At 51.6% G+C, this 27013-nt stretch overlaps 2 protein-coding genes and 1 long non-coding RNA gene across 3 annotated transcripts; 1 reads left to right on the top strand and 2 right to left on the bottom strand.

Moving 5' to 3' along the window:
• LOC123368392 lies at positions 1-3435 on the top strand. Its single transcript, XR_006578761.1, has 2 exons — positions 1-272; positions 2964-3435. It is a non-coding gene; the product is annotated as an uncharacterized LOC123368392 (long non-coding RNA).
• A 7120-nt stretch (positions 3436-10555) lies between these two features.
• Positions 10556-15623, bottom strand: LOC123368354 (carbonic anhydrase 4-like). The gene is made up of 9 exons (XM_045013113.1): positions 15513-15623; positions 13668-13774; positions 13488-13517; positions 12825-12989; positions 12539-12687; positions 11921-12010; positions 11601-11673; positions 11152-11315; positions 10556-10843 (listed from the first exon to the last, which is right to left on the bottom strand). The coding sequence occupies exons 2-9, from the start codon at positions 13744-13746 to the stop codon at positions 10634-10636; spliced, it is 960 nt and encodes a 319-aa protein (XP_044869048.1). The 5' UTR covers positions 13747-13774; positions 15513-15623; the 3' UTR covers positions 10556-10633.
• A 1515-nt stretch (positions 15624-17138) lies between these two features.
• On the bottom strand, positions 17139-21531 carry LOC123368351 (carbonic anhydrase 4-like). Its single transcript, XM_045013107.1, has 8 exons — positions 21453-21531; positions 21272-21301; positions 20613-20777; positions 19765-19913; positions 18994-19083; positions 18675-18747; positions 18226-18389; positions 17139-17922 (listed from the first exon to the last, which is right to left on the bottom strand). The coding sequence occupies exons 1-8, from the start codon at positions 21529-21531 to the stop codon at positions 17713-17715; spliced, it is 960 nt and encodes a 319-aa protein (XP_044869042.1). The 3' UTR covers positions 17139-17712.
• Between the last annotated feature and the right edge of the window lie 5482 nt (positions 21532-27013).

Below are 27013 nucleotides of genomic sequence, written 5' to 3'. Positions count from 1 at the left end.
GAGCACATACATACTGGCAGAACCGTAGACATCTGATCCAGGGAGCTAGAGACTGTGTTTCGTTTGGCTATAAACCTGGCCGGGTGCCTTCATACCGTATCGGAGTCTGTGGTCATCGGGGGTTCTCTCGGGGTTTGCTGCATCAGCGATCTGCAGAGCCGGGGCAGCACAGAGGGAACGCACCCACACAACCGACTGTTATCAACACAGAACAGAGCAGAGCACCAGACCCGTAACTTCTGACAACACTGGTGACCCCAACCGCTGATCTGGTGAGTAAACGAGCTGTCCGCTGTAGAAATCACCATCTAGCAGGACAGAAAACCAAAAGCTAGGGAACCCCCTTAACCCCTATCTGGAAATCCCCACAGAGTTTAAAAAATATAATGGGGAAGAAACATGTGATGAAATGTGTAAGGCTACAGCAGAGACAATAGCCTTGAAATGTAGACTACTGCAAACTATAACCGTGGCCGTTAAACGGTTAAAACAGCAGGCCTCAAAACTGGCGGGGCAAGTAACGGTAACAAAAAAAGGATCAAAAGAAGCTACACAGCCCTGGAATGCTCCCACCCCCCTTGCAGGGCGGCGAGGAGTCCAGAGACAGACAGCGCAGGAACAGAATAAAACATCGGAAACAGCTGCAAGGACCCTACCAAAAATACATGTGCCGTCCCCTGTTATAAATATTGGTGGTGAACAGCAGGCTTCAGATAGCTCCCTGTGCCTGAAGAATGGGGACAGACGTGGAAAAAGGTGGCCCTAGTAAAATTAAAAGATGAAACGAGGTCCACTACAGTGCAACCACCACCTTATGGTAAAAGCCAGGTTCTGGGAAAAGCTAAACAGCATCCTAGACGGGTGCCTGTCAGAACGGGACAAGTACGTGCACAGGTGGAGAAAGTAGCACCCAACACTTACACTGAATTGGTAAATCAAGAGAAGGAAAAAGTGGAACAGTTCACAGAGCACATTACAAGACAGGCTCTGCGACTCAGTCACAGGGGAGTGAGTACAAAGGAATTTCAAAGTCAAAAGCTAAAACTGAGCAGGTTAACACCTAAAATGGATGCATTAACACAGGGGTCGGCAACCTTTCAGAAGTGGTGTGCAGAGTCTTCATTTATTCACTCTAATTTAAGGTTTCGCGTGCCAGTCATACATTTTAATGTTTTTAGAAGGTCTCTTTCTATAAGTCTATAATATAGAACTAAACTATTGTTGTTTGTAAAGTAAATAAGGTTTTTAAAATGTTTAAGAAGCTTCATTTAAAATTAAATTAAAATGCAGAGCCCCCTGGATCAGTGCCCAGGACCCGGGAAGTGTGAGTGCCACTGAAAATCAGCTCGCGTGCCACCTTCGACATGCGTGCCATGGGTTGCCTACTCCTGCATTAACACATGGAGTTGCCCCAAACCAGTTAACTGCAGGAAAAGGGGGGCATTCCCGCAATCTGTTCGGCATGCAGACAAAAACAACAGACATGGGCAGAACAAATTCAGGTTTTACAAGAGCAGATAATTATCCCCACTCTCATCTCAGAGCCAGGATCAAAACCCAGGGTGCTGTTTCCCAACTGCTTTGACCCACAAAACCACACTCCACACTCCGCTAAAAATATAACCTCCTTTCTCAAATATTTTTACATCCCAGTATGTTTTCTTTTATATCCTTTATCAGTTTGCTAAACTTCCTGATGCTGCCTGTACCTTACCTGGGTTCTAGCCCACAAAAGCTTATGCCCAAATAAATTTGTTAGTCTCTAAGGCGCAAAAACAAGGTAAAATCTTTAAATAAATCCAGTAAATTAATTATTTTAACCCTCCAGGAATGCAACAGCTGGAATTATTCCTAATTTTCTTGAAGATAGGATTACCAAGCAACAGAAATGCACACTCTGCTTCTAATCCTAACCACTCACTAATATTTGAAACATGGACTTTTCTTATTTCCAGATAACATTATTTTAAAACTCTGCTAAGTAACGTAAAATTCCTTGTTACCCAATTAATAGAATAAATTTGGCAAATATTAATATATTTTTACCATTTTTTGTTAAAAGTTTTAAATAAGGTAATACATTGTTTATTCAAATGTTTAACTCTTTTTATTTTTTATTTTTGTTTGCCTTATTTTGTATAGTTATGAACAGAATTCTGGTGCCATTTGTTTTTAATTGTAAGTTTGTCCTGTATGCAGGGCCGGCTCCAGGCACCAGCTAAAGAAGCAGGTGCTTGGGGCGGCCAATACCAAGGGGTGGCCCTCCGGCCGCTATAGGGGCAGCACGTCCAGGTCTTTGGCGGCAATTCCGTGGCGGGTCCCTCAGTCCCTCTCCGAGCGAAGGACCCACAGCTGAATTGCTGCCGAAGAGTGGAGCAGTGCGATCGTGCTGCCATGGCTTTTTTGTTTGTTTGTTTGCGCCGCTTGGGCAGCAGAAAACCTGGAGCCGGCCCTGCCTGTATGTCATGTAGGTTGTCTTGTGTTGTGTGTGTCACGTGACTATTTTTAATTTTTATTTTGTTGCAACAAAAATCAATTTGATACCCTTTATATATAAAAGAGACCACACTATTTTAATGTTATGATTGGGGTATAACCATCATAATATTATTAATACCATTTTTTTTCAAAGCTCAACAAGGTCTTGGTTATAAATATATGTACATATATTTCTGCATTAACAAATGCAATTGCAAACAAAAATAATTCTCTGTTAGTAATCACAGTTTTGGTTTGTTTTTTAATTTTTTTTATTTGTTATGCAAAGAAAAAATGTAAGGGGAAACATCAACATTAAGGTAAAGATAATATTAACAAAACGTCAATTTCTTGTTTGAGGTTTTATAAACTTGTTTGGGTTTTTAAATATAGTTATAAGAATGTGATAGCAAAAATGTTTAAAAATGACCATTTATGCATAAAGCTGATCAAACAATTTCAAAAGCTTTCCATGTTTTCAACAGGTTTCCACCTTTGGCTCCCAAACAAAACAAAAGAATCATGGACGTTTAATACCCTCAAAGTATTTGCATGGACCTGTATTTAAAACTTATTTTAGTTAAATTTTATAGTTAGTTGAATTTTATACGCTTTTCTTTTGTTATGTTATGTTAATGGGAAGCAATGGTTATTAAAGTTTGTGCTTCTAAACAGTTAACAGAAGTGGAATAGGTATCACAAGCAAATTAAATCTAAAAAGATCGGTAAAAATTCTGTTATTAACTCGTTTGCCAAAACTCAGCAAGGGAAAGCAATACACCTTCTCACAGAAGATTGTGAGCATCTATTTTAGCGGTTAAGCATTTTATTTAGAATAAAATATTAGTAATGCACCTCAACTGAAAATGAATGTCTATTCAACAATTGCAGAAGTATAGCTTGTGTTATAAAAGACTTGGTCCCTATTACATTGTCAATAAACTAAGGTGAACTTTGTATTAAGTTTGAGTTATTGAAAACAAAACACTTTACTATGTTAACAAACAAAAGTTGTTTAAAGGTTGCATCCCACAGACCAAAGACACCGGAAGATCTCACACTACAAAAACCCCAGATGATATCAGTATCCAGTGAAGAAACCACCTCCCAAGCATCAAGAAAAGAAAAAAGAAGTGCTTTATAACGAAGAGACTGGTGAAATACACTTCAATCTACCATATTCAGTTGGCAATCAGCTAGCAAATCCTGTCAGTTAATTTGAATTTGGCTTCTGCGTAAAAGCAACTATTATTGCTGTATTATTGTTGTAGTGTTGTATTATTGTTCTGTATCATTTACAATGTGCATAACATTGCTAAACTGTTTAACCAACGCACAGGTAAAAATCAGCAGATGAACGGCAGCAAACAACATGAAGGCAAGGAAAAAACAAATTGGTAACGAAATTAAGTTACACAGTAACTACAAATTGGGTAAACAAATTCCCGGTTAGTACCAGTCGTAATTTGGGTTACTGAGACTGCAGCCTAACTAAGGCACATGTTATTCAAAACAGTCTGGATACCAATACTACATCCTGACACAGCAATATTTGATAAATTGGTGACTGTCCATTCAGTAGGTTATCTGGAAGACAGCATCCATAAGAAACAACTGGATCTACGTCAACTGCTGGTGTATCACAGAGCAGTTCAACCAATGGAACCGAGAAGCAAGCCACTTCTGTTTCCTGCCCAGTGAAGCTGACCGGAGGGTGACAACCACCAGTATGGGTAACCTATAACATAAATGAGCAGTACTGTGTAGTAACTAATTACAAGACATTTATATATAAAGGCCTCAGTGGTAGTGTCACTACCGGGGCAGCTCCAGATCCCAGCACGCCAAGCGCGTGCTTGGGGCGGCACGCCGCGGGGCCGGTCGCCGGGAGGGCGGCAGGCGGCTCTGGTGGACCTCCCGCAGACGTGCCTGCGGAGGGTCCGCTGGTCCCACGCGGCTTCAGTGGAGCATCTGCAGGCACGCCTGCGGGAGGTCCACCGGAGCCGCGGGACCAGCAACTGGCAGAGCGCCTCCCGTGGCGTGCTGCCCTGCTTGGGGCGGCGAAATGTCTAGAGCCGCCCCTGATCACTACTCCAAATTTCTGCTTTACTTCATGTACATAATACTGTGGAACACACTATAACAGGGCTTGGCAACCTTTCAGAGGTGGTGTGCCGAGTTTTCATTTATTCACTCGAATTTAACATTTTTAGAAGGTCTCTTTCTATAAGTCTAGAATATAGAACTAAACTACTGCTGTATGTAAAGTAAATAAGGTTTTAAAAGTGTTTAAGAAGCTGCATTTCAAATTAAATTAAAATGCAGAGCCCCACCCCGGACTGGTGGCCAGGACCCGGGCAGTGTGAGTGCCACTGAAAATCAGTTTGCGTGCCGCCTTCGGCACCCGTGCCATAGGTTGCCTACCCCTGCTCTAATATGAATGTGTTTCTGTGGCCATAAAGTCAAAGGGCCAGAGTACACCACCAGCTTGGAAAAACCTGGTTATGCTTGGATATAAAGTGGTGTCATATGTACACATACATACTAGACACCTATACCCATATACGCTACAACTATATATGCCATAGCCATATTATTCATATATATTAATTATGTGGGCGTGCCCCTAAGGCTCAGTCATAGCACTACATTGCTCAGTCATGGTCCCGGGCCCAATATTCCCAGGCCCACCATAAGGGACTAAAAATAATTGCATAATAAAATCCATCAGTCGTACAAGGGAATGTGCAGACTAAAGACAGGTGGGGCATGAGTGGATGGATGGTGAAATGAGGTGACCACATAACAGTGTTTAGCCCACTGGGTTATCTTCAGTCCCTGCACTGTGCTTTTCCGGGGTGATGGGTAAACATCCCCATAAAAAGACAAAAAGTGGGGGAATGTAGTAAGAGGAGGCCCTGAAACATAAACTCTTGCATCAGAGGCTTGGTATGAAGCCTAAGGCCTGAACTAAAGTAACGGTCAAGACTTTGCTAACATAAAGCAAAGTTCAGCTGTGAGCCAGAGGCAGGCCCTGCTCACAGAAGCTGGCAAGATGAGGGCCGATGTTGCAAAAATACACATACCTAAAAGCAGGGTGACCAGATAGCAACTGTGAAAAAATGGGATGGGGTGAGGGGTAATAGGCGCCTATATAAGAAAAAGTCCCCCAAAAAGGGACTGGCCCTTTAAAAAACGGGACATCTGGTCACCCTACCTAAAAAGGTACTAGGCACTAGTTATGGAGACACATGCCAGGATTAGGGTGACCAGATGTCCCATTTTTAAAGGGACAGTCCCGTTTTTGGAGACTTTTTCTTATATAGGCTCCTATTACCACCCACCCCGTCCCGTTTTTCCACAGTTGCTATGTGGTCACCCTAGCCACGGTGGTAGCAGAACACTTTGGTATTAGCACATTCTCCACAGATAACAGGAACAGGCCGACCTATCCTAAAGACAGGGGCAGGAGGGTAATATGGTAGAGTTGTTTTGTGAGAGGCGGCACCTCTACGCGTCAGGAGTGATGCATAACTTATTTGTACTTGTGTATAAGAATGCGCCCCTGAGGAGTTGTCTTTGTCTGGCCTAGGGGGTGGTGGTAAATCCTGCCACTGACTGAGCCGGTCCATTGTCAGGGAGCACATACGTACTGGCAGAACTGTAGACATCTGATCCAGGAAGCTAGAGACTGTGTTTTGTTTGGCAATAAACCTGGCCGGTTGCCTTCGTACCTTATCAGAGTCTGTGGTCATCGGGGGTTCTCTCAGTGTCCGCTGTGTCAGCGATCTGCAGAGCTGGGGCAGCACACAGAGGGAACACACCCATGCAACCGACTGTTATCAACACTGAACAGAGCAGAGCACCACACCCGTGACTTCTGACAACAGGAGCCATCAAGATACTAAACCACCATCAATGGCCCACACCTTGCATAATTACAATAGGACCACAGAGTTATACTTCATATTTCTAACTCCAGATGCAAGAATGATACATGCATACAAATAGGATGACCACACTCAGTAGATTATAAGCTTTGTAACGATACCTTACAAGAGACCTTTTGCCTAAAGCATATTCCAGTTACATCATATTCATACTCATAAGCATATTTCCATAAAACGTATGGAGTGCAACGTCACACTCCCACCGGAGGTTTTAATCACTGGCAAAGTATCTAGAACCTAAGGTGGAGGTTGGGCTGCAGGGACTGGAAGGATGGTGTAGCGATATTGGCTTTGGTGGGATCTGAGTGTGTCAATTCAGGACAGATTGCTTAAAGCAGGACAGTTGCAGCCCAAGGCTGGAGTTCCTATGCACCCCAAGGCAAACCAAACCAGCCAAACAGAGAAGACTTCAGTTTTACCCCACTGGCTAACCATGAGTCATACTAGTAATTCCCTTAGACACTCCAGTTTCCCAGTATCACCACCAGTGCCACTCGTTATGTCAATGAATGGTTATGAAAACCAATACCCCAGTAAAAGAAAAAAGGTTCTCCTGATCCCAAAGGACCATGCCCCAGACCCAGGTCAATGTACAAATCAGATCTTACCCACAAATCACGCTGTTGCCAATCCTTTAGAATCTAAAATCTAAAGGTTTATTCATGAAAGGAAAAAGATATAGATGAGAGCTAGAATTGGTTAAATGGAATCAATTACATCCAGTGATGGCAAAGTTCCTGGTTCAGGCTTGTAGCAGTGATAGAATAAACTGCAGGTTCAAACCAAGTCTCTGGAGTCCATCCACAGCTGGGATGGGTCATTCAGTCCTTTGTTCAGAGCTTCAGTTTGTAGCAAAGTCCCTCTAGAGGTAGAAGCAGGATTGAAAACAAGATGGAGACAGGGCGACTGTCTTTTATAGTCTCTTCCAGGTGTAAGAACACCTCTTTGTTCTTACTGTGGAAAATTACAGCAAAATGGAGTCTGGAGTCACATGGGCAAGTCACATGCCCATGCATGACTCAGTTCTTTACAGGTGGCAGCCATTGCCCACATGCTATCTTGAAAGTCCCCAGGAAGACTTCTTATGTGGATTGGAGTCTCCCAAGGTCTGTTGTCAGTTAAGTGTTTCTTGATTGGGCACTTAACTTGCAAATTCCTTTCTCAAGAAGCTGACCAAATGCCTTACTAAGGCTAGATTCAGAATACATTGATATACAAGTGCATAGCCAATGTTCATAACTTCAACCACAAAAATGATACACACACACAGCTAGCATAATCATAATCAGTAAATCATACCCTTCCCATAGACAATACAATATTTGCTGCAAATATATAATGGTGGTTGCAACAATGATCTATACGGTTACAGGTTATGTCAGTAACGTCACAGATGGGTAAAAATAAATGAAAGGTTTCTGCTAATTTGCTAATGGACTCCTTCCTGGAGTGGCGCAGGGCCAGAGTAGGCAGGGAGCCTTCCTTAGACCCGCTGCGCCACCTCCCGGGAACTGCATGAGGTAAGGCCAGTCAGAGCCCACACCCCTTATCCCCCCTGCACCTCTGCTCCAGCCCAGAACCCCCTCCTGCACGGACCCCTCCCCACACACACACCCCCATTCCGGTGCACCCTCCTGCACGCACACTCCCTTCCAGCGCTTGTACCTCACATCCCTACTGCAACCCAACCCCTGCCCCAGGCCTAGCCCAGAGTCCCTTCCCACACTCCGATCCCCTCGGACACAGCCCAGAGCGTGAGCCCACTCCCGCACCCCAAGTCCCAAGCTCAGCCCCGTGAAAGTGAGTGACAGTAAGAGAAAGCGAGTGATGGAGTGATCGGGGTGGGGCTTCAGGGAAGGAGTGAAGTTGGGTATGGGGCCTTGGGGAAGGGTCGGGGTCGGGCAACAGTGTTTGGGTTTGTGTGACTGGACAGTTGGCAACCCTATCGGGAGCCCTCTAACCAAACGAAACCCCATTTCCATCATTACCACTCCTCCCGGCGTTAAGGATAAATGTAAAAACCAATATATCTCTGGCATGTCATTTGAGAGCATTTTGAATAATAAACTCTTCAACAGAGACTCTGTGGAAACATAATTATGGAGTCAGTAGCCATCTCTGAATAATTCTCCTTTTTCCAGGACATTCTTCTCTTCTCCTCTGATGGAATGTCCAGTGACATGGAGCATGAAGCATCCATCTGGAAAGCCGTCACAAGACTGGCCTGTCTCCCAAGATCTGTGAGAGTGAGGGATCATCCTTCAGGATACGTTGTAGATCCTTGATGATGCACGGGAGAGGTTTTAGTTGGGGGCTGCAGGTGACGGCTAGTGGCGTTCTGTTACTTTCTTTGTAGGTGACTTCTGGGTAACCTTCTGACTTTGTCAATCTGTATCTTAACTTCACCAGGTGGGTAATGTAGTTTTAAGAACGCTTGATAGAGTTCCTGTAGGAGTTTGTCTCTGTCTGAGGGATTGGAGCAAATGCGGTTGTATCTTAGAGCTTGACCGTAGACAATGGATCGTGTACATCATCACGGATCTACAACCTATCCTGAAGGATGATCCCTCAGTCTCACAGACTTTCGGAGACAGGAAAGTCACTGAGGTCAAACATCAAAAAACTCACAGAACTGAAGTGTTGCCAGGTGCCTGGCAAACCCTAAAAACTCTCTGCCAGGTGAAGAATTGTATAAAGTCGTATGACAGTTTTATTATTTCTAAGAAATTCGACATAAAAATACAATATAAACATTTACTTTTCTGAACACCACCTTCAGTGGCATTATTTGCCCACTGGGAGGATTTGAGGACTGGCTCTGGCCCTAAGGCAAATTGAGTTTGAGACCCCTGGTATAAAGCTTATACAGGGTAAACTCATAAATTGTCCGCCCTCTATAACACTGATAGAGAGAGATGCACAGCTGTTCCCTCCTCCCCCCACAGTATTAATCACTTACTCTGGGTTCATTAATAAATAAAAGTGATTTTATTAAGCATAAAAAGTAGGATTTAAGTGGTTTCAAGTAGTAACAGGCAGAACAAAGTAGGTCATCAAGCAAAATAAAGCAAAAACACGCAAGTCTAAGCCTAATACATTAAGAAACTGATCACAGGTAATATTTCACCCCCAGAGATGTTCCAAAACGCTTATTTCACAGACTAGACTCCTTCCTAGTCTGGGCCCAATCCTTTCCCCTGGTACTGTCCTTGTTAGTTCCAGCAGACATCTCAGGTGGAAAACAGGAGCTTTCTCATGACTGGCAGCCTTAGGTGGTAAACACGGGTGTTCTCATAACTGGCCTGCTTTGTCCTGTTCCACCCCCTTTTGTAGCTTTGGCACAAAGCAGGAATCTTTTGTCTCTCTGGGTCCCCACCCCTACATCTAAATGGGAAAGTACCAGATTTAAGATGGATTCCAGTATCATGTGACATAGTCACATGTCCTGTAAGACTTCATTCTTCATTCCCCAAGGGCTGGCCCATAGGTACACAGGAAGGCTTGCAGGTAAATAAACATCTACAACCAATTGTCCTACTCAATGGGAACCATCAAGATTCGCACACACACGCACACAAACGACTGTTATCAACACTGAACAGAACAGAGCACCACACCCATGACTTCTGACAACAGGAGCCATCAAGATTCTAAACCACCATCAATGGCTCACACTTTGCATAATTACAATAGGACCTCAGAGTTATACTTCATATTTCTAGCTTCAGATACAAGACTGATACATTCATACAAACAGGATGACCACACTCAGTAGATTATAAGCTTTGCAATGATACCTTACAGGAGACCTTTTGCATAAAGCGTATTCCAGTTACACCATATTTACATTCATAAGCATACTTTTATAAAGCATATGGAGTGGAACGTCAGCCCCCCCTCCCCCGCCCACTCAGTCCAAACTCCTGGCAGTGGGGGGCTTGCGATCCATTCCTCCTGAGATAGGTTAGCTGAAGGGTGCATTCCCACCCAGTCTCCAAGAGGACTGTGATCAGTGCTGATCTCCAGGACTGCGGAGCAAAATCTATCCCTATGTTATAGATGGGGAAACTGAGGCCAAGAGCGGAGATGGCGCTTGATGACGGTCACATAGGGGGTCTGTGGCTGAACAGGAATAGAACCCAGGAGTCCTGGCTCCCAGAACCCCCCTTGCTTAGCCCAGCCTCTAGGCGTCTGGCTCTGTCCCCCTATAGCTGCCAGGTGATTGCTGCGATACTGATGAGTAGAGGGATCAAGGCTGCAGGCCGCGGAGTGGAAGAGGAGCTGGGGGCGACTCGGAGGGCCGCTGAGGCCTGCACTTGGCGATTCCCAAGGCTCTGTAGAGGCCGGTAGTTGTTCTGCAGCCGGGGCCCAGCATGTGAGTCTGTGGAGTTGAGGATGGAGGGGAACGCAGCCACCTGCAGGGAGGGAGTCTGATTAGTGGGGGAGGGGCAAATTGAGGGGGGAGGCAAACTTGGGGTGCCCTACTGAGTGGAGCAGAGGACACCCCATCAATGGAGAGAACTGAGAAGGTTCTGATGGGGATCACTTTGGAGCAGAGACAGGGGGTATGAACAGCAGAGAGGAGGGGAGCTGGAAAAAGGACCCAGGAGTCCAGACTCCCAGACCCTGCTTCGCTCACCCACCAGAGCCCACTCCCCTCCCAGAGCTGGGGAGAGAACCCAGGAGTCCCTTCCCTCCACCCTACACGCACACTCGCATTCACCACGTCAGGAGGCACCAGGATGGGGTCGGGGAAGACAGTCCAGACCACGACTTCGTCACAGTTGGGGGTGGTGAGGGAACCCTGGTAGCGGTAATAGCGGGCTAGGTCCACCGAGTCCAGGAGCCCCCTCAGGGAGAAGGAGCCGTCCAGATTCGTTTTCTTCCCTGGAGGGGCAGAGGGAGAGTGAGGGCCCAGCTCGGCCCCTCCCAGAGCTGGGGATAGAACCCAGGAGTCCTAGCTCCCAACCCCTCTGCTCTAACCCACTAGATCCCACTCTCCTGCCAGCTTAGGGACAGAACCCAGTAGTCTGGACTCCTCTTCCCCACCCGCCTCCTCGCATCCATTGTTCTCTCTCGCCCCCTGGTGGCACAGAGCTGTACTGTCCCCAGCCACAATGCTAGGCCAGCTGTAATCCACCTCTCCCGTGCCCCAGTTCAGGGGATACTCACCCTTCAGAGCCACCTTCTCCAGGTGCTGGGTGAAGGATTTCCAGGAGGGGGAGGGGCGTGCGTGGGCTGTTGCCTGAGGGACAAGATCACATGAGTGCAGCAAATAGGGAAACTAAGGCGTGGGGAGGGCTGGGAGTCCTAGTGTGACTCAGAGTAAGACTCCAGCCCCTCCTCGAATCATTAGATACCACTTCCCACCCAGAGAACCCAGGAGTCCTGCTGCCCAGCCCCCGCTGTTCTAACTTATTAAACCCTGCTGCCTGTCCTGAGCTGGGGATAGAACCCAGGAGTCCGGGCTCATCGCCCCCGCACTGCCTCACCTGGATGAAGAAGGCCAGCACAGCAATTCCCTCGGGATCCTTCAGGGCATCAGTGGTGCTCAGGTCGTTCTTGGTATGAACAATGTGGAGCTAACGGGGGAGAGAGAGAAAAATTGGAGAGCGCCCCCTATGGAGCCCCTGCCTGCTGCTCCCTGCAGCACAGCGCCCCCTACTGATCCCCCACCCACTGCAGCACAGCGCCTCCTGCTGAGCCCCCACCCACCCCCTGCAGCATGGTGCCCCTACTGTGCCCCCTGAACCTGAAGCACAGCGCCCCCGCCAAACCCCCAACTGCTCCCTGCAGCAGAGCGCCTCCCTACTGAGCACAGCGCCTCCCTACTGATCCCCCGCCCAGCCCCTCCAGCCCCCCGTGCCAAGCTCCCCGCATACCCTCTACAGTTCATTGCCCCCTGCTGACCCTCCCACTCATCCCCTGAAGCGCAGCGCCCCCTGCCGAACCCCCCGCCCGCTCCCTGTAGCATGGTGGCCCCTGTCGAGCCCCACTCCCTGCAGCACAGCGCCTCCTGCTGAGCCCCGCATCCCGCTCCCTGCAGCACAGCACCCCCTAGTTCTGCACTGGGGCATTAGGGTCAGCGCTGCGCCCCCTGCCTCTCTCACCTCCATGGAGAACCCTTTGTGATTGATGAAATGCTCCGAGCCAGGCCTGACTTCCCCCTGGCCCCAGTGTAGGTGGAAGGATTTGGCTGTGTAGGTAGCTGGGAGCCCCTGGGCGCTGAGACGGAGCCCATCCGCTAAATGCACGTCCACTGTGTGTGTGTGCAGGGTGGGGGAGAGAGACGAACACAGGGAATGAGACCCAAGGAGAGACCAGGGTGGGGAATGGGACCCAGGCATCCGGCACAGCAATGCAGGGTGCTCACTTTAGGGGTCACTCTGTACTTACCTGTCTTCCCCGTGTTTTTCATGGAGCTAAGCTTCCCGGCATCCCCATAGCCAGTGAGGCACACAGGCCCCAGGTTGGGATTGCGGACAGCCGCAGGGGTGACGATGTTGATCGGGGACTGCCTGGTGCTGTTACAGTCCCCCAGAGCCGCCCACGCCTCTGGACCTGGAGGGGAGGAGCCAACAGGGAGGGGGAAGGGCCAGAGAAGGAAATGGGGGAGGAGTCAAAATGTTAATCAGCTTCTGTCACCCACCCCAGAGGTGGCTGCATGATGCAAAATTTAGAATTCCTGGGTTCTGTCCTTGACTCTGGCAGGCGAGTGGGCTGTGGTGGGATAAAGTGGGGGAACTGGGAGTCAGGACTCCTGGGTTCTCTCTGCAACTATGGTCACGGAATGCCATCTAGTGAGTTAGAGCAGGGGAGGCTCCTGGGTTTTACACACGGCTCTGGGAGGAGGTTGGAGTCTTGTGGTTTAGAGCAGGGGGTGAGGCTGGGAGCGAGGACTCCGGGGTTCTATCCCTGGCACTGGAACGCGGACCCTGCCCTTCTCTGTGCCTCAGTTTCCCTACCCATCCAAATGTGGGAAAACCGTAATTAACTCCTGCCCAAGGTGAGGTCGGAGGGTGGATATCTATGTTGCAGGGGATGGATGGGTTCTCTTACCGCATTTTGGGTCATCGTAGCACCAGGGACCTGCAAGACAGAGAGAGGTGGAGGAAGGGGGTCAGAGCTGGGAGGTGGCCAATAAATAACCAAATCCTGCTGCCCCCTCCCCTGGGCTTGGCCCCTGCAGGGAGGGTCACTTTAGAGCGGGATCAGGGGCGGGATGGGGAGCAGCGTTACCTGCCGTATCGGTACTGGTGTAGCGGACTCCCAGCAGCGTCCCCAGGACAATGAGGTGCTGGACCCAGGTGGGATTCATGTCTCCAATGTCACCTGCTGAGAGCAACCTGGAGGAAGGATTGGAGAGACTGGATTGAACTCCCCTGCCCTGGGGTCAGATCGGAGCCTGTGCCCTAGGGAGAACAGACCTGTGGCCCATTTCCCACCCCCGGCCAGTGGAGCCCCTAGAGGGGATGGGCCCCGTGCTCCATTTCCCACCCCTGGAGCTGGCGCCCCTAGAGGGGACAGGCCCCTAGGGATGCTCAGCAGCAAGCAGCTCTCACCTGCTCTGTGTCTGGAGGGGGAAGGTCACACTGCAGGGGTGAAGGGCTCCTCGCAGCTCCTTATATACACGGGGTCACAGCCCAGCCCAGCCCAGCCCAGCGCGGCCGGGGGGGTGGAATTACAGGGAAGGGATGAGTTACATCCACGGGCTGGGGCAGGGACAGAGGGAGGGAGGGAGAAAACCAGGCAGCAGAAAGAGAAAGGAGGGAAGGCAAGAGGGGGACGGTGGGAAAGAGGAGAAAGGGGCACCAGCCTGGGTGCGTCTCCCGTAGGGCACCAGCCCCCGGTGCCAGGGCCACCCCCTCTGGGGCTGTGGACACGCCTCTGTGTGGGGAGAGCTGGCCCCAGATGCCCACATCTCGCTTTTCTTGGAAGGGATGTGCGGGGAGATGGCGCAAGGAGGAAGTGACACAAGGCAGCCTGGCATGGGGCAGAGCACGTCCCCCGCTGCTGGAAGGACCCCTCACACCCACCTTGGGCTGAGCGGATGTGCCTGGACCACTGCCCAGTGTTGCCCACCTAGACCTGGGGATGGAACCCAGGAGTCCTAGTTCCCTGCTCCCCCCTGCTCTAACCCACTAGTTCCCACTCCCCTGTCAGAGCTGAGGACAGAACCCAGGTGTCCTGGCTCTCAGTCCCCACCCCAAAATTAATATACTAGATTTTTGCCACCCTCAGTTATTGGCACTCAGAGGATAGAGAGCGCCCCCTCTATTGAGCCCCTCCCACCCCACTCCTTGCACCACAGCACCCCCTAGTGCTGCACCAATTGTTCCAGAGTCTTTCAAACACTTCCCAGAGGTTACGTTAGCCAGGATCCCTCTAGAGCGGGTCCATGCAATCCCACACAAATCCAGAAACATCTGCCTGTTTAATACCATGAACTTCTAGGGCACTTAAAGTTAATTCAGTAAGGTTTGTCCAGGGTATTGCAGGAAATTAACATCTCGGTCACACCTGGTTCTTGCTTTTTGCCTCTGCTTCACTCTCTGTTCTATATGTTTTCCTTTCACACACACAGAACAGGGCTCATCCCTCCAGCAGAAGGCAGTAGAACAGATGGATGGACACACACACACACACACACACGGAGCAGGGCTCACCCCTCCAGCAGAAGGCAGTAGGACAGATAGATGGATGGACACACACACACACACACACACACATAAGGAGTAGGGCTCACTGCTCCAGCAGGGGTCAGTAGGACAGACGGATGGACACACACACACATACACACACACACGGAGCAGGGCTCACCCCTCCAGCAGAAGGCAGTAGGACAGATAGATGGATGGACACACACACACAAGGAGTAGGGCTCACTGCTCCAGCAGGGGTCAGTAGGACAGACGGATGGACACTCACACATGGGGCAGGGCTCACTGCTCCAGCAGGGGTCAGTAGGACAGACGGATGGACACACACACACACACACACACACACACAACTCAGCAAAACCCCCTGTGATGGATTTGGTCACAAGGACTCCCTTGGGACTGTCACCTGATGTGCTGAAATTACCTGTGAGCCCGTTATCCTTTCAAGCTTGGGGCTCCAGAACCCGCGTGGAGGCAGGGTCACCTGGAAAGTTGTGCTGAGAGCACGCCACGCCACGCCACGCTGAGCAAACAGGAAGGGGAATTTCAAAATTCCCAGAGAATTGAAAGGCCGGGTCTGACGGTTGGTCACCTGAGGGCAGGGCAGTGGAGTCCAAAGTGACGACCAGAGTGGCTAGAACAGGCATTGTGGGACACTTCTGGAGGCCCATCCGAACACATTAATAGACCAGGGCGTCCACACTGGTGCTGCGGCGCTCCAGCCAGGGTGCAGCAAGCTCTATGCCTCTCGTGGAGGTGGATTACCGGGGGTGCTCCAGCCGTGGGGCCTGGGCGCTCTACGTGCCTTGCCAGTGTGGACACCTCAGGAGTTAGGGCGCCCGGGGCTGATTTAATGTGCTCCAACTTGCCACTGTAGCCAAGGCCCAAGGAGCTAGTTCTCAGCTTCTAGCCCCAAGCTGCTTTAGCCAACAGACCCACGAGCGCTCTCTGGCTTTTCCCTGGGTCACACTGAGCTCACAGGGCACTGCTTGGTGGCCCAATTCAGGGCAACTGCACCTGTATTTCCCCCATATGGTCCAGCAAGGGCTTCCATTCGAGGCTCCCAGCTCCTCAGCCGTCACATCTCCTGGATACACACCTGTGTCTCATTTCCTTCTGTGTATTTCCAGGCTGCACAATTCCCTGCCTACACTGTGAATTCACTCAGACCACCTCTGCAGGTCTACATTGCCTTCCCCTCAGAGGCTATAAGCAGCGTCAGTGCCCACAGGTGAGTCACCACCCCGCAAGCACATTTATTCTTAAGGTGAAAGCGTTACAGAGAAAACATTTTGAGAACACAAGAACCTACACGCAGGCAAATAAGCTACCCAGAGATCACCCGAACCCCAGCCAGGGCTTGGGAAGGCCTTCAAGGCACACCCAGGAGTTTGTCTGTGGTCACAAGTTCATAACACCTGTTAGCTCAGAACAAGAACTCCCTGGAATCTGAGTCCCTCCTTTTATCCAGCTCAGGGCTCAGGTCTTGTCCTCCCGTAGCAGAAGATCAGACGACAATGGGTTTCTCCTCTGGAGGTGAGATGTTGCCTTCCCGTCCTCCGAAGTATCTCCGAGGGATCCCACTCAACCAACAGTTCGTCCTTAGCTGGCCCATTGTTCCAGAGTCTTTCAAACACTTCCCAGAGTTTATGTTAGCCAGGCTCCCTCTAGAGCTGGTCCCTGCAATGCCATAAGGATGTGGGAACATCTGCCTGTTTAATACCATAAACTTCTACAGTACTTAGTTAATTCAGAAAGTTTTGTCCAGGGTATTGCAGGAAATTACCGTCTCAAAGGAAAACACATAGAGAAGCAGAGGCAAAAAGCAAGAAAGCCAGCACACACGGGGCAGGGCTCATCGCTCCAGCAGGGGGCAGTAGGACACACACAGACACACGGCAGGGCTCATCCCTCCAGCAGGCACCAGTACGACACACACACATGAAACATGGGGCAGAGCTCACGCCTCCAGCAAGGGGTAGTAGGACAGACAGATACACACACACACACACACACACACACACACACACACACACACACACACACACACACACACACACAGAGGCAGGACTCATCCCTCCAGCAGGCGACAGTAGGACAGACGGATGGACACACAGAGACAGGGCAGGGCTCACGCTACAGCAGGGGGCAGTGGGACAGAGAGATAGACATACACACACAGAGCAGGACTCATCCCTCCAGCAGGGGGCAGTAGGACAGATGGATGGATACACATACATGGGGCAGGGCTCACTCCTCCAACAGGGGGCAGTAGGACAGAAGATGGACACACATATATACTACTCAGCAAACCCCCCTCTGCCCACTCAGTCCAAACTCCTGGTGATGGGGGGCTTGCAATCCAGTTCTCCTGAGTTATATTAGCTGACGGGTATGTACCAACCCAGTCTCCAAGAGGACTGTGATCAATGCTGATCTCCAGGACTGTGAAGCAAAACCTATCCCTATGTTATAGATGGGGAAACTGAGGCCCAGAGCGGGGATGGCGCTTGATGACGGTCACATAGGGAGTCTGTGGCTGAACCAGGAATAGAACCCAGGAGTCCTGGCTCCCAGCACCTCCCCCGCCTAGGCCCAGCTTCTAGATGTCTGGTTCTGTCCCCTTATAGATGCCAGGTGATTGCTGCGATACTGATGAGTAGAGGGATCAAGGCTGCAGGCCGCGGGGTGGAAGAGGAGCTGGGGGCGACTTGGAGGGCCGCCGAGGCCTGCACTTGGCGATCCCCAAGGCTCTGCAGAGGCCGGTAGTTGTTCTGCAGCCGGGGCCCAGCATGTGAGTCTGTGGAGCGGAGGATGGAGGGGAACGCAGCCACCTGCAGTGAGGGAGACAGATTAGTGGGGGAGGGGCAAATTGAGGGGGGAGGCACATTTGGGGTACCCTGTGGAGTGGAGGACACCCCATCAATGGAGAGAACTGAGAAGGTTGTGATGGGGATCACTTTGGAGCAGAGACAGGGGGTATGAACAGCAGAGGGGAGGGGGGCTGGAAAAAGGACTCAGGAGTCCTGACTCCCAGGCCCCTCTGCTCTAACCCACTAGAGCCCACTCCTCTCCTAGAGTTGGGGAGAGAACCCAGGAGTCCTGACTCTCTCCTTTCCCTCCAACCCCACACTCACCACACCAGGAGGCACCAGGATGGGCTCGGGGAAGACAGTCCAGACCACGACTTCGTCACAGTTGGGGGTGGTGAGGGAACCCTGGTAGCGGTAATAGCAGGCTAGGTCCACCGAGCCCAGGAGCTCCCGCAGGGAGAAGGAGCCGTCCAGATTCGTTTTCTTATCTGGAGGGGCAGAGGGAGAGTGAGGGCCCAGCTCGGCCCCTCCCGGAGCTGGGGATAGAACCCAGGAGTCCTAGCTCCCAACCCCCCTGCTCTAACCCACTAGATCCCACTCTCCTGCCAGCTTAGGGACAGAACCCAGTAGTCCGGACTCCTCGCCCCCACCCGCCTCCTCGCATCCATTGTTCTCTCTCGCCCCCTGGTGGCACAGAGCTGTACTGTCCCCAGCCCCAATGCTAGGCCAGCTGTAATCCACCTCTCCCGCACCCCAGTTCAGGGGATACTCACCCTTCAGAGCCACCTTCTCCAGGTGCTGGGTGAAGGAATCCCAGGAGTGGGAGGGGCGTGCGTGAGCTTTTGCCTGAGGGACAAGATCACATGAGTACAGCAAATAGGGAAACTGAGGTGTGGGGAGGGCTGGGAGTCCTAGAGTGACTCAGAGTAAGACTCCAGCCCCTCCTCGAATCATTAGATACCACTTCCCACCCAGAGAACCCAGGAGTCCTGCTGCCCAGCCCCCGCTGTTCTAACTTATTAAACCCTGCTGCCTGTCCTGAGCTGGGGATAGAACCCAGGAGTCCGGGCACATCGCCCCGCACTGCCTCACCTGGATGAAGAAGGCCAGCACAGCAATTCCCTTGGGATCCTTCAGGGCGTCATCCATGCTCAGGTTGTTCTTGGTATGAACAATGTGGAGCTAATGGGGGAGAGAGTAAAATTGGAGAGCGCCCCCTATGGAGCCCCCGGCTGCTCCCTGCAGCACAGCGCCCCCTACTGATCCCCCATCCACCCCCTGCAGCACAGCGCCCCCTACTGATCCCCCATCCACCCCCTGCAGCACAGCGCCCCCTACTGATCCCCCATCCACCCCCTGCAGCACAGTGCCTCCTACTGATCCCCCACCCCCTGCAGCACAGTGCCTCCTACTGATCCCCCACCCACTGCAGCACAGCGCCCGCTGCTGATCCCCCACCCACTGCAGCACAGCGCCCGCTGCTGATCCCCCACCCACTGCAGCACAGCGCCCGCTGCTGATCCCCCACCCACTGCAGCACAGCGCCCCCTGCTGAGCCCCCTGCCCATCACCTCCAGCACAGCGCCCCCTGCCTGCCCCTGGCAGCACAGCAACCTCTACTGAACCTCTGCCCACCCCCTGCAGCATGGCGCCCCTATTGTGCCCCCTGAACCTTAAGCACAACGCCCCCGCCAAACCCACAACTGCTCCCTGCCGCACAGCGCCCCCTACTGAGCCTCCTGCCTGCTCCTTGCAGCATAGCACCCCCTGCTGAGCCCCCCCCAGCCTGCTCCAGACCTCACAGCGCCCCTTAGTTCTGCACTGGAGCATTGGGGCCAGCGCTGCACCCCCTGCCTCTCTCACCTCCATGGAGAACTGTTTGTGATCGATGTAATGCTCCGAGCCAGGCCGGGCTGCCCCCTGGCCCCAGTGCAGGTGGAAGGATTTGGCTGTGTAGATAGCTGGGAGCCCCTGGGCGCTGAGATGGAGCCCATCCGCTAAATGCACTTCCACTGTAAGGGGCGGGAGAGAGACCAACACAGGGAATGGGACCCAGGCGTCCGGAGTGGCAGCTGTGAGCTGGGGGAGAGACCAGGGTGGGGAATGGGACCCACCAGGGCTGTAACATGGGCGGGGTGAGCGGGCCTGCCAGCCAGGTGTGCCCCACTGTTTGAAAACTGTCGCCTCCTGCCAGGAGCTGGCGGATCAGAAGCTGGTGGGAGCCGCCTGCCCGCTTGGGCCCCTGGCTCTCGGAGCTGTGGGAGCCGGGGTGCTGGCTGGCTGCCAGGCGGCCCTCCCTGCTCTGTGCACTGAGCCAGGCCACCTCTGCACAGCCAGGTGCTCCCCAGGCAGGGTGGGGGCACAGCTCCTATCCCCTTCTGTGCTAAATGGAAGGCAAAATTGGGGGGGGTTGCACAGGACCCTGTCTGCCCCCACACATGTCGCGTCTGGGGGTACAAATATCTTTGCTCACCACAGGTGCTAAAGTGCCTAGTTCTGGCTCTGGGACCCAGGCATCCGGCACGGCAGCGCAGGGCGCTCGCTTTAGGGGTCACTCTGTACCTACCTGACATGTGTCTGACAAAGTGGGTATTCACCCACGAAAGCTCATGCTCCAATACGTCTGTTAGTCTATAAGGAGCCACAGGACTCTTTGTCGCTTTTTACAGATCCTGAGTAACACGGCTCCCCCTCTGATACTCTGTACCTACCTGTCTTCCCCGTGTTTTTCATGGAGATAAGCTTCCTGGCATCCCCATAGCCAGCGAGGGACACAGCCCCCAGGTGGGGATTGTGGACAGCCGCAGGGGTGACGATGTTGATCGGGGACTGCCTGGTGCCATTACAGTGCCCCAGAGCCGCCCATGTCTCTGGACCTGCCAAGAGGGGAGGAGCCAACAGGGAGGGGGAAGGGCCAGAGAAGGAAATGGAGGAAGAGTCAGAATGTTAATCAGCTGCTGTCACCCACCCCAGAGGTGGCTGCATGATGCAAATTTTAGACCTGGAGCCAGGATTCCTGGGTTCTGTCCCTAACTCTGGCAGGGGAGTGGGGGAACTGGGAGTCAGGACTCCTGGGTCCTTGCTGCAGCTCCGCACGAGGAATGCTGTCCAGTGAGTAGGAGCAGGGGAGTCTCCTGGGTTTTACACATGGCTCTGGGAGGGAGTTGGAGTCTTCTGGGTTAGAGCAGGGCTGTGGGGCTGGGAGTGAGGATTCCTGGGTTCTATCCCTGGCTCTGGAATGCTGACACTGCCCTTCTCTGTGCCTCAGTTTCCCCACCCATCCAAATGTGGGAAAACAGTAATTAACTCCGGAGTTGGGTAAGGCCAGAGGGTGGAGTCTGTGGCACAGGGGATGGATGGTTTCTCTTACCGCATTTTGGGTCATCGTAGCACCAGGTATCTGCAGGAGAGAGAAAGAGGTGGGGGAGGGAGTCAGAGCTGGGAGATGGCCAATAAATAACCACATCCTGCTGCCCCCTCCCCTGGGCTTGGCCCCTGCAGGGAGGGTCACTTTAGAGCAGGATCAGGGGCGGGATGGGGAGCAGCGTTACCTGCCGTATCCGTACTGGTGTCGCCGGCTCCCAGCAGCGTCCCCAGGACAATGAGGTGCTGGACCCAGGCGGGATTCATGTCTCCGATGTCACTTGCTGAGAGCAACCTGGAAGGAGGATTGGACAGACTGGATTGAACTCCCCTGCCCTGAGCCAGCCAGGCCCCACTCTGGGGCCAGATCGGAGCCTGTGCCCTAGAGAGGAAAGGCCCACACCCAATTTCCCACCCCTGGAGCTGGCGCCCCTAGAGGGGACAGGCCCCTAGGGATGCTCAGCAGCGAGCAGCTCTCACCTGCTCTGTGTCTGGCTGGGGAAGGTCACACTGCAGGGGAGAAGGGCTCCTCGCAGCTCCTTATATACACGGGGTCACACCCCAGCTCAGCCCAGCCCAGGCCGGGGGTGGAATTACAGGGAAGGGATGAGTTACATCCACTGGGTGGGGCAGGGACAGAGGGAGGGAGGGAGAGAGAAAACCAGGGAGCAGAAAGTGAAAGGAGGGAAGGCAAGAGGGGGATGGTGGGAAAGAGGAGAAAGGGGCACCAGCCTGGGTGCGTCTCCCGTAGGGCACCAGCCCCCGGTGCCAGGGCCACCCCCTCTGGGGCCGTGGACACCCCCTGTGTGGGGAGAGCTGGCCCCAGATGCCCATATCAACTCTCTCTCTCCTTGGAAGGGATGTGCGGGGGAGATGGTGCAAGGAGGAAGTGACACAAGGCAGCCTGGCATGGGGCAGAGCACGTCCCCCGCTGCTGGAAGGACCCCTCACACCCACCTTGGGGTGAGCGGATGTTCCTGAACCACTGCCCGGTGTTGCCCACCTAGAGCTGGGGATGGAACCCAGGAGTCCCCCCTGCTCTAACCCACTAGATCCCACTCCCCACTCAGAGCTGAGGACAGAACCCAGGTGTCCTGGCTCTCAGTCCCCACCCTGAAATTATCAGAGTAGATCAGGGGTTGGCAACCTTTCAGACGTCCTGTGCCGAGTCTTCATTTATTCACGGTAATTTAAGGTATCGCGCGCCAGTCATACATTTTAACGTTTTTAGAAGGTCTCTTTCCATAAGTCTATTGCTGTATGTAAAGTAAATAAGGTTTTTAAAATGTTTAAGAAGCTTCATTTAAAATTAAATTAAAATGCAGAGCCCCCCCCGGACCGGTGGCCAGGACCCGGGCAGTGTGAGTGCCACTGAAAATCAGCTCGCGTGCCATCTTCAGCACACGTACCATAGATTGCCTACCCCTGGAGCAGATTTTTGCCACCCTCAGTTATTGGCACTCACAGGATAGAGAGTTCCCCCTATTGAGCCCCTCCCACCCCACTCCCTGCACCACAGCACCCCCTAGTGCTGCACTGGGGCTTTGGGTTCAGACTGACGACAATGGAGGAGCGCCCTCTATTGAGCCCCTACTCTGCTTCCCGCAGCACAGTGCCCCCTAGTGCCACTCTGGGGCATTGGGCCAGCACCCGCTGTTACAGGCTTTCAAACACTTTCCTGAGTTTACGTTAGCCAGGATCCCTCTAGAGCTGGTCCCTGCAATCCCAGAAGAATACAAAAATGTCTGCCTGTTTAATACCGTGAACTTCTACAGTACTTAAAGTTAATTCAGTAAGATTTGTCCAGGGTATTGCAGGAAATTACCATCTCGGTCACACCTGGCTTACTTGCTTTTTGCCTCTGCTTCTCTTTCTTGCCTGTGTGTTTTCCTTTCACACACACAGGGGGCAGGAGGACAGACGAATGGACACACACACACAAGGCAGGGCTCACCTCTTGAGAAGGGGGCAGGAGAACAGACTGATGGACACACACACATGGGGCAGGGCTCATCCCTCAAGCAAGGGTCAGTAGGACAGACAGATGGACACACACACACTGCTCAGCAAAACCCCCTGTGATAGGTTCAGTCACAGGGATCCCCTTGGGACTATAACCTGACATACTGGAATTACCTCTGAGCTTGTTTTCCCTGCCAGCTTGGGACTCCAGAACCCTGCCTTGTTGAGCCAGACATGCCAGCCTGCTGCAACACAGGCCCAGGTCTGAACCACACCCCCAAAGTTGCAGACTTTCACCAAAAGCTGCTCAGCAGGTTTCCTATCACCAGCATCCAGACACCCAGCTCCCAGTGGGATCCAAACCCCAAATAAATTCATTTTACTCTGTATAAAGCTTATACAAGGTAAACTCATAAATTGTCCGCCCTCTGTAACACTGATAGAGAAATATGCACAGCTGTTTGCTCCCCCAGGTATTAATCACTTACTCTGGGTTCATTAATAAAAAAGTGATTTTATTAAGTATAAAAAGTAGGGTTTAGGTAATAACAGACAGAACAAAGTAAGTCACCAAGCAAAATAAAGCAAAAACACACTAGTCTAAGCCTAATTGATTAAGAAACTGATTACAGGTAATATCTCACCCTCAGAGATGTTCCAATAAGCTTCTTTCACAGACTAGACTCCTTCCTAATCTGGGCCCAATCCTTTCCCCTGGTACAGTCCCTGTTAGTTCCAGCAGACATCTCAGGTGGAAAACAGGGGTGTTCTCATGACTGGCCTTCTTTGTCCTGTTCCACCCCCTTTTATAGCTTTGGCTCAAGGCAGGAAACTTTTGTCTCTCTGGGTCCCCATCCCTCCTTCTAAATGGAAAAGTACCAGATTTAAGATGGATTCCAGTATCATGTGACATAGTCACATGTCCTGTAAGACCTCATTCTTCATTACCCAAGGGCTGGCCCATACGTACACAAGAGGGCTTGCAGGTAAATAAACCATCTACAACCAATTGTCCTTGTCAATGGGAGCCATCAAGATTCCAAACCACCATTAATGGACCATTACAATAGGAGCTCAGAGTTATACTTCATATTTCTAGCTTCAGATACAAGAATGATACATGCATACAAATAGGAGGAATATATTCAATAGGTTATAACCTTTGTAAGACTCACGCATCTTTCAGATCACAAGCCTGTTCAGGAAGCTGCAAGCCAGGACTTTCTTCCCAGACCAGAAGATCACCGTAGGGGAAGTTGAAATGCCCATTGTGATCCTTGGAGGGCCGCTTACCCTTTAATGACATGGCTCATGAAACCCTACACAGGGAGCCTTGACAGCAGCAAGGAGCGGTTCAACAACAGGCTGAGTTGGTGCAGAATGACTGTTGAGTGTGCTTTTGGCTGTTTAAAGGGCCGCTGGCGCTCTCTGTATGGGAAGCTGGACCTAGCCAATGACAACATCCTCAGGGTTATAGCCACGTGCTGTACCCTTGATAATATTTGTGAAGAGAAGGGCGAAAGCTTCACTCAGGTATGGACTATGGAGGTTCAACACCTGGAGGATGAATTTGAACAGCCAAAGAGCAGGGCTATTAGAGGGGCCCAGTGTGGGGCTGTAAGGATTAGGGATTCCTTGAGGGAGCAATTTGATGCCAAAAGTCACTAGTAATGTTTGGTGGCCTGCACGGGAGGGAAGTGCAGAGGTTCCAATGCTAGTAGGCATCTGTGTTTGCTGCATATGATGCACTGACTTGCAGTGCCTGTTGCTTTCCTGGGTTATGGTATCTTTTACCTAATGCAATAAAGAATGTTTTCAAAGCCAAGAAATTTATTGAAAAGAAAATTCATTTATTGAAAAGAAACACAACTGACGGGGAAACACACGTAGCATGACACATCTGTGCTGTGCGGGAGGAGGGAAGGGACAATCACAGATTTGCATATGTCCTGTAATCATATTTAGCCTTCCTGTCTGCAGTGCCATGCAGTGAGTGCTGCATTTCAGGCTGGCTAAAATGCATGGTGACTGGGGTTGAGTGCAGTGGGTAAGGGTCATAGTTTGCAGGGCTGTGTGGTGAATTGACAGGTGTTGGACGCAGCTGGTGGCGATAAGAAACCAGATGTTGGGGGAAGTGGGTTGGCAGTGATATGGGGGCACAAGGGAAAGAGGTTTGGGACAAGGGCTGCGGGGGGGCATGGATGTGCTCCGTCTGCAGTGCTATGAGCACCTGGGTTGAATCTGCTTGGCGCTCCATGATGCTTAGGAGGCAGTCCGTGCTTTGGTGCTGGCGACCTGCCTTCTGCTGGTGGAGCCTTTTTTCAGGCTTCTGCCACTCCTGCACTTTTTGATTTTCAGTAAGGGACTGCCGCATGACTTCATGAAGTCGATCCTCTTTCCTTCTTCGTGGACGCCTTCTGATTCTTTGCAGTCTTTCGGCCGTTGATAACAAGGATGGCTGGGATCTCAAGGTTGCATCTGTAAACCCAAAATGCAACATTTAACAGAGGCAGCATTGGTCACACCAGACAGAGTATTGATTCGGCAGATATCTCGCTGCTGAGGGTGACCTGGGAAGAAAGGGAGGATCTTCTACTACAATGTGGCCTCTGCCTGGCCCTTATGTGCAGCAATGGTCCCCCTGCCCCTCACGGCACAGTGGTGCAGACATGTTAGCCTTACCGGGACAAGGAGACAATAGCTCTGTCAAGGAACCTGTGCAAGCAGATTGCCCAGCTTCTGCATGAGACCTTTGAAGAGATCACTGAGGCCGATTACCGCGACTTGAGAGAACACATCAATGCCCTATTCCGCATCTAGGCATGCACGCAGCCCTAACCCTTCTTTCTGCAACCCTCCTCAGCCCAAGAGCCTGCTCCGAACAACTACTTTCCTAAAATAAAAGCCACGTACTGGGAACCTCCTCTGCTGTTTGTTCTTCCCCAAACACTGTCCGCTGCATCTGGCTACCTTGCTCCTGGCTTGAAAACAGCTCCAGCCACAGGCTCTGGGTGCTCTACGTGCCTTGCCAGTGTGGGCACCTCAGAAGTTAGGGCGCCCGGGGCTGATTTAATGTGCTCTAACTTGCTAGTGTAGCCAAGGCCTAAGGAGCTAGTTCTCAGCTTCTAGCCCCAAGCTGCTTTAGCCAACAGACCCACGAGCGCTCTCTGGCTTTGCCCTGGGTCACACTGAGCTCACAGGGCACTGCTTGTTGTCCCATTTCAGGGCAAATGCACCTGTATTTCCCCCATATGGTCCGGCAAGGGCTCCCATTCGAGGCTCCCAGCTCCTGGATACACACCTGTGTCTTGCTTCATCCTGGGTGTTTCCAGGTTGTACAATTCCCTGCCTACACTGTGAATTCACCAGCAGGCCAGACTGCCTCTGCAGGTCTGCGTTGCCTTCCCCTCAGAGGCTATAACCAGCGTCAGTGCCCACAGGTGAGTCACCACCCAGCAGGCACATTTATTCTTAAGGTGAAAGCGTTACAGAGAAAATGTATTGAGAACAACACAGGAACCTACATGCGTGCTAATAAGCTACCCAGAGATGACCCAAACCAAACCAGGGCTCAGGAAGGCACATCAAGGGGTTTGTCTGTGGTCACAAGTTCATAACAGCTGTTAGCTCAGAACAAGAACCCCCCGGAATCTGAGTCCCTCCTTTTATCCAGCTCAGAGCTCAGATCTTGTCCTCCTGTAGCAGAAGATCAGCCGACAATGGGTTTCTCCTCTGGAGGTGAGACGTTGCCTTCCCGTCCCCCGAAGTATCTCCGAGGGATCCCACT

Source organism: Mauremys mutica, chromosome 4 (assembly GCF_020497125.1).
Source record: "Mauremys mutica isolate MM-2020 ecotype Southern chromosome 4, ASM2049712v1, whole genome shotgun sequence".
Taxonomy (NCBI): Eukaryota; Metazoa; Chordata; order Testudines; family Geoemydidae; genus Mauremys; species Mauremys mutica.
The sequence above is the reverse complement of the archived record's forward strand: the minus strand, read 5'-3'. Positions and strand labels throughout refer to the sequence as shown.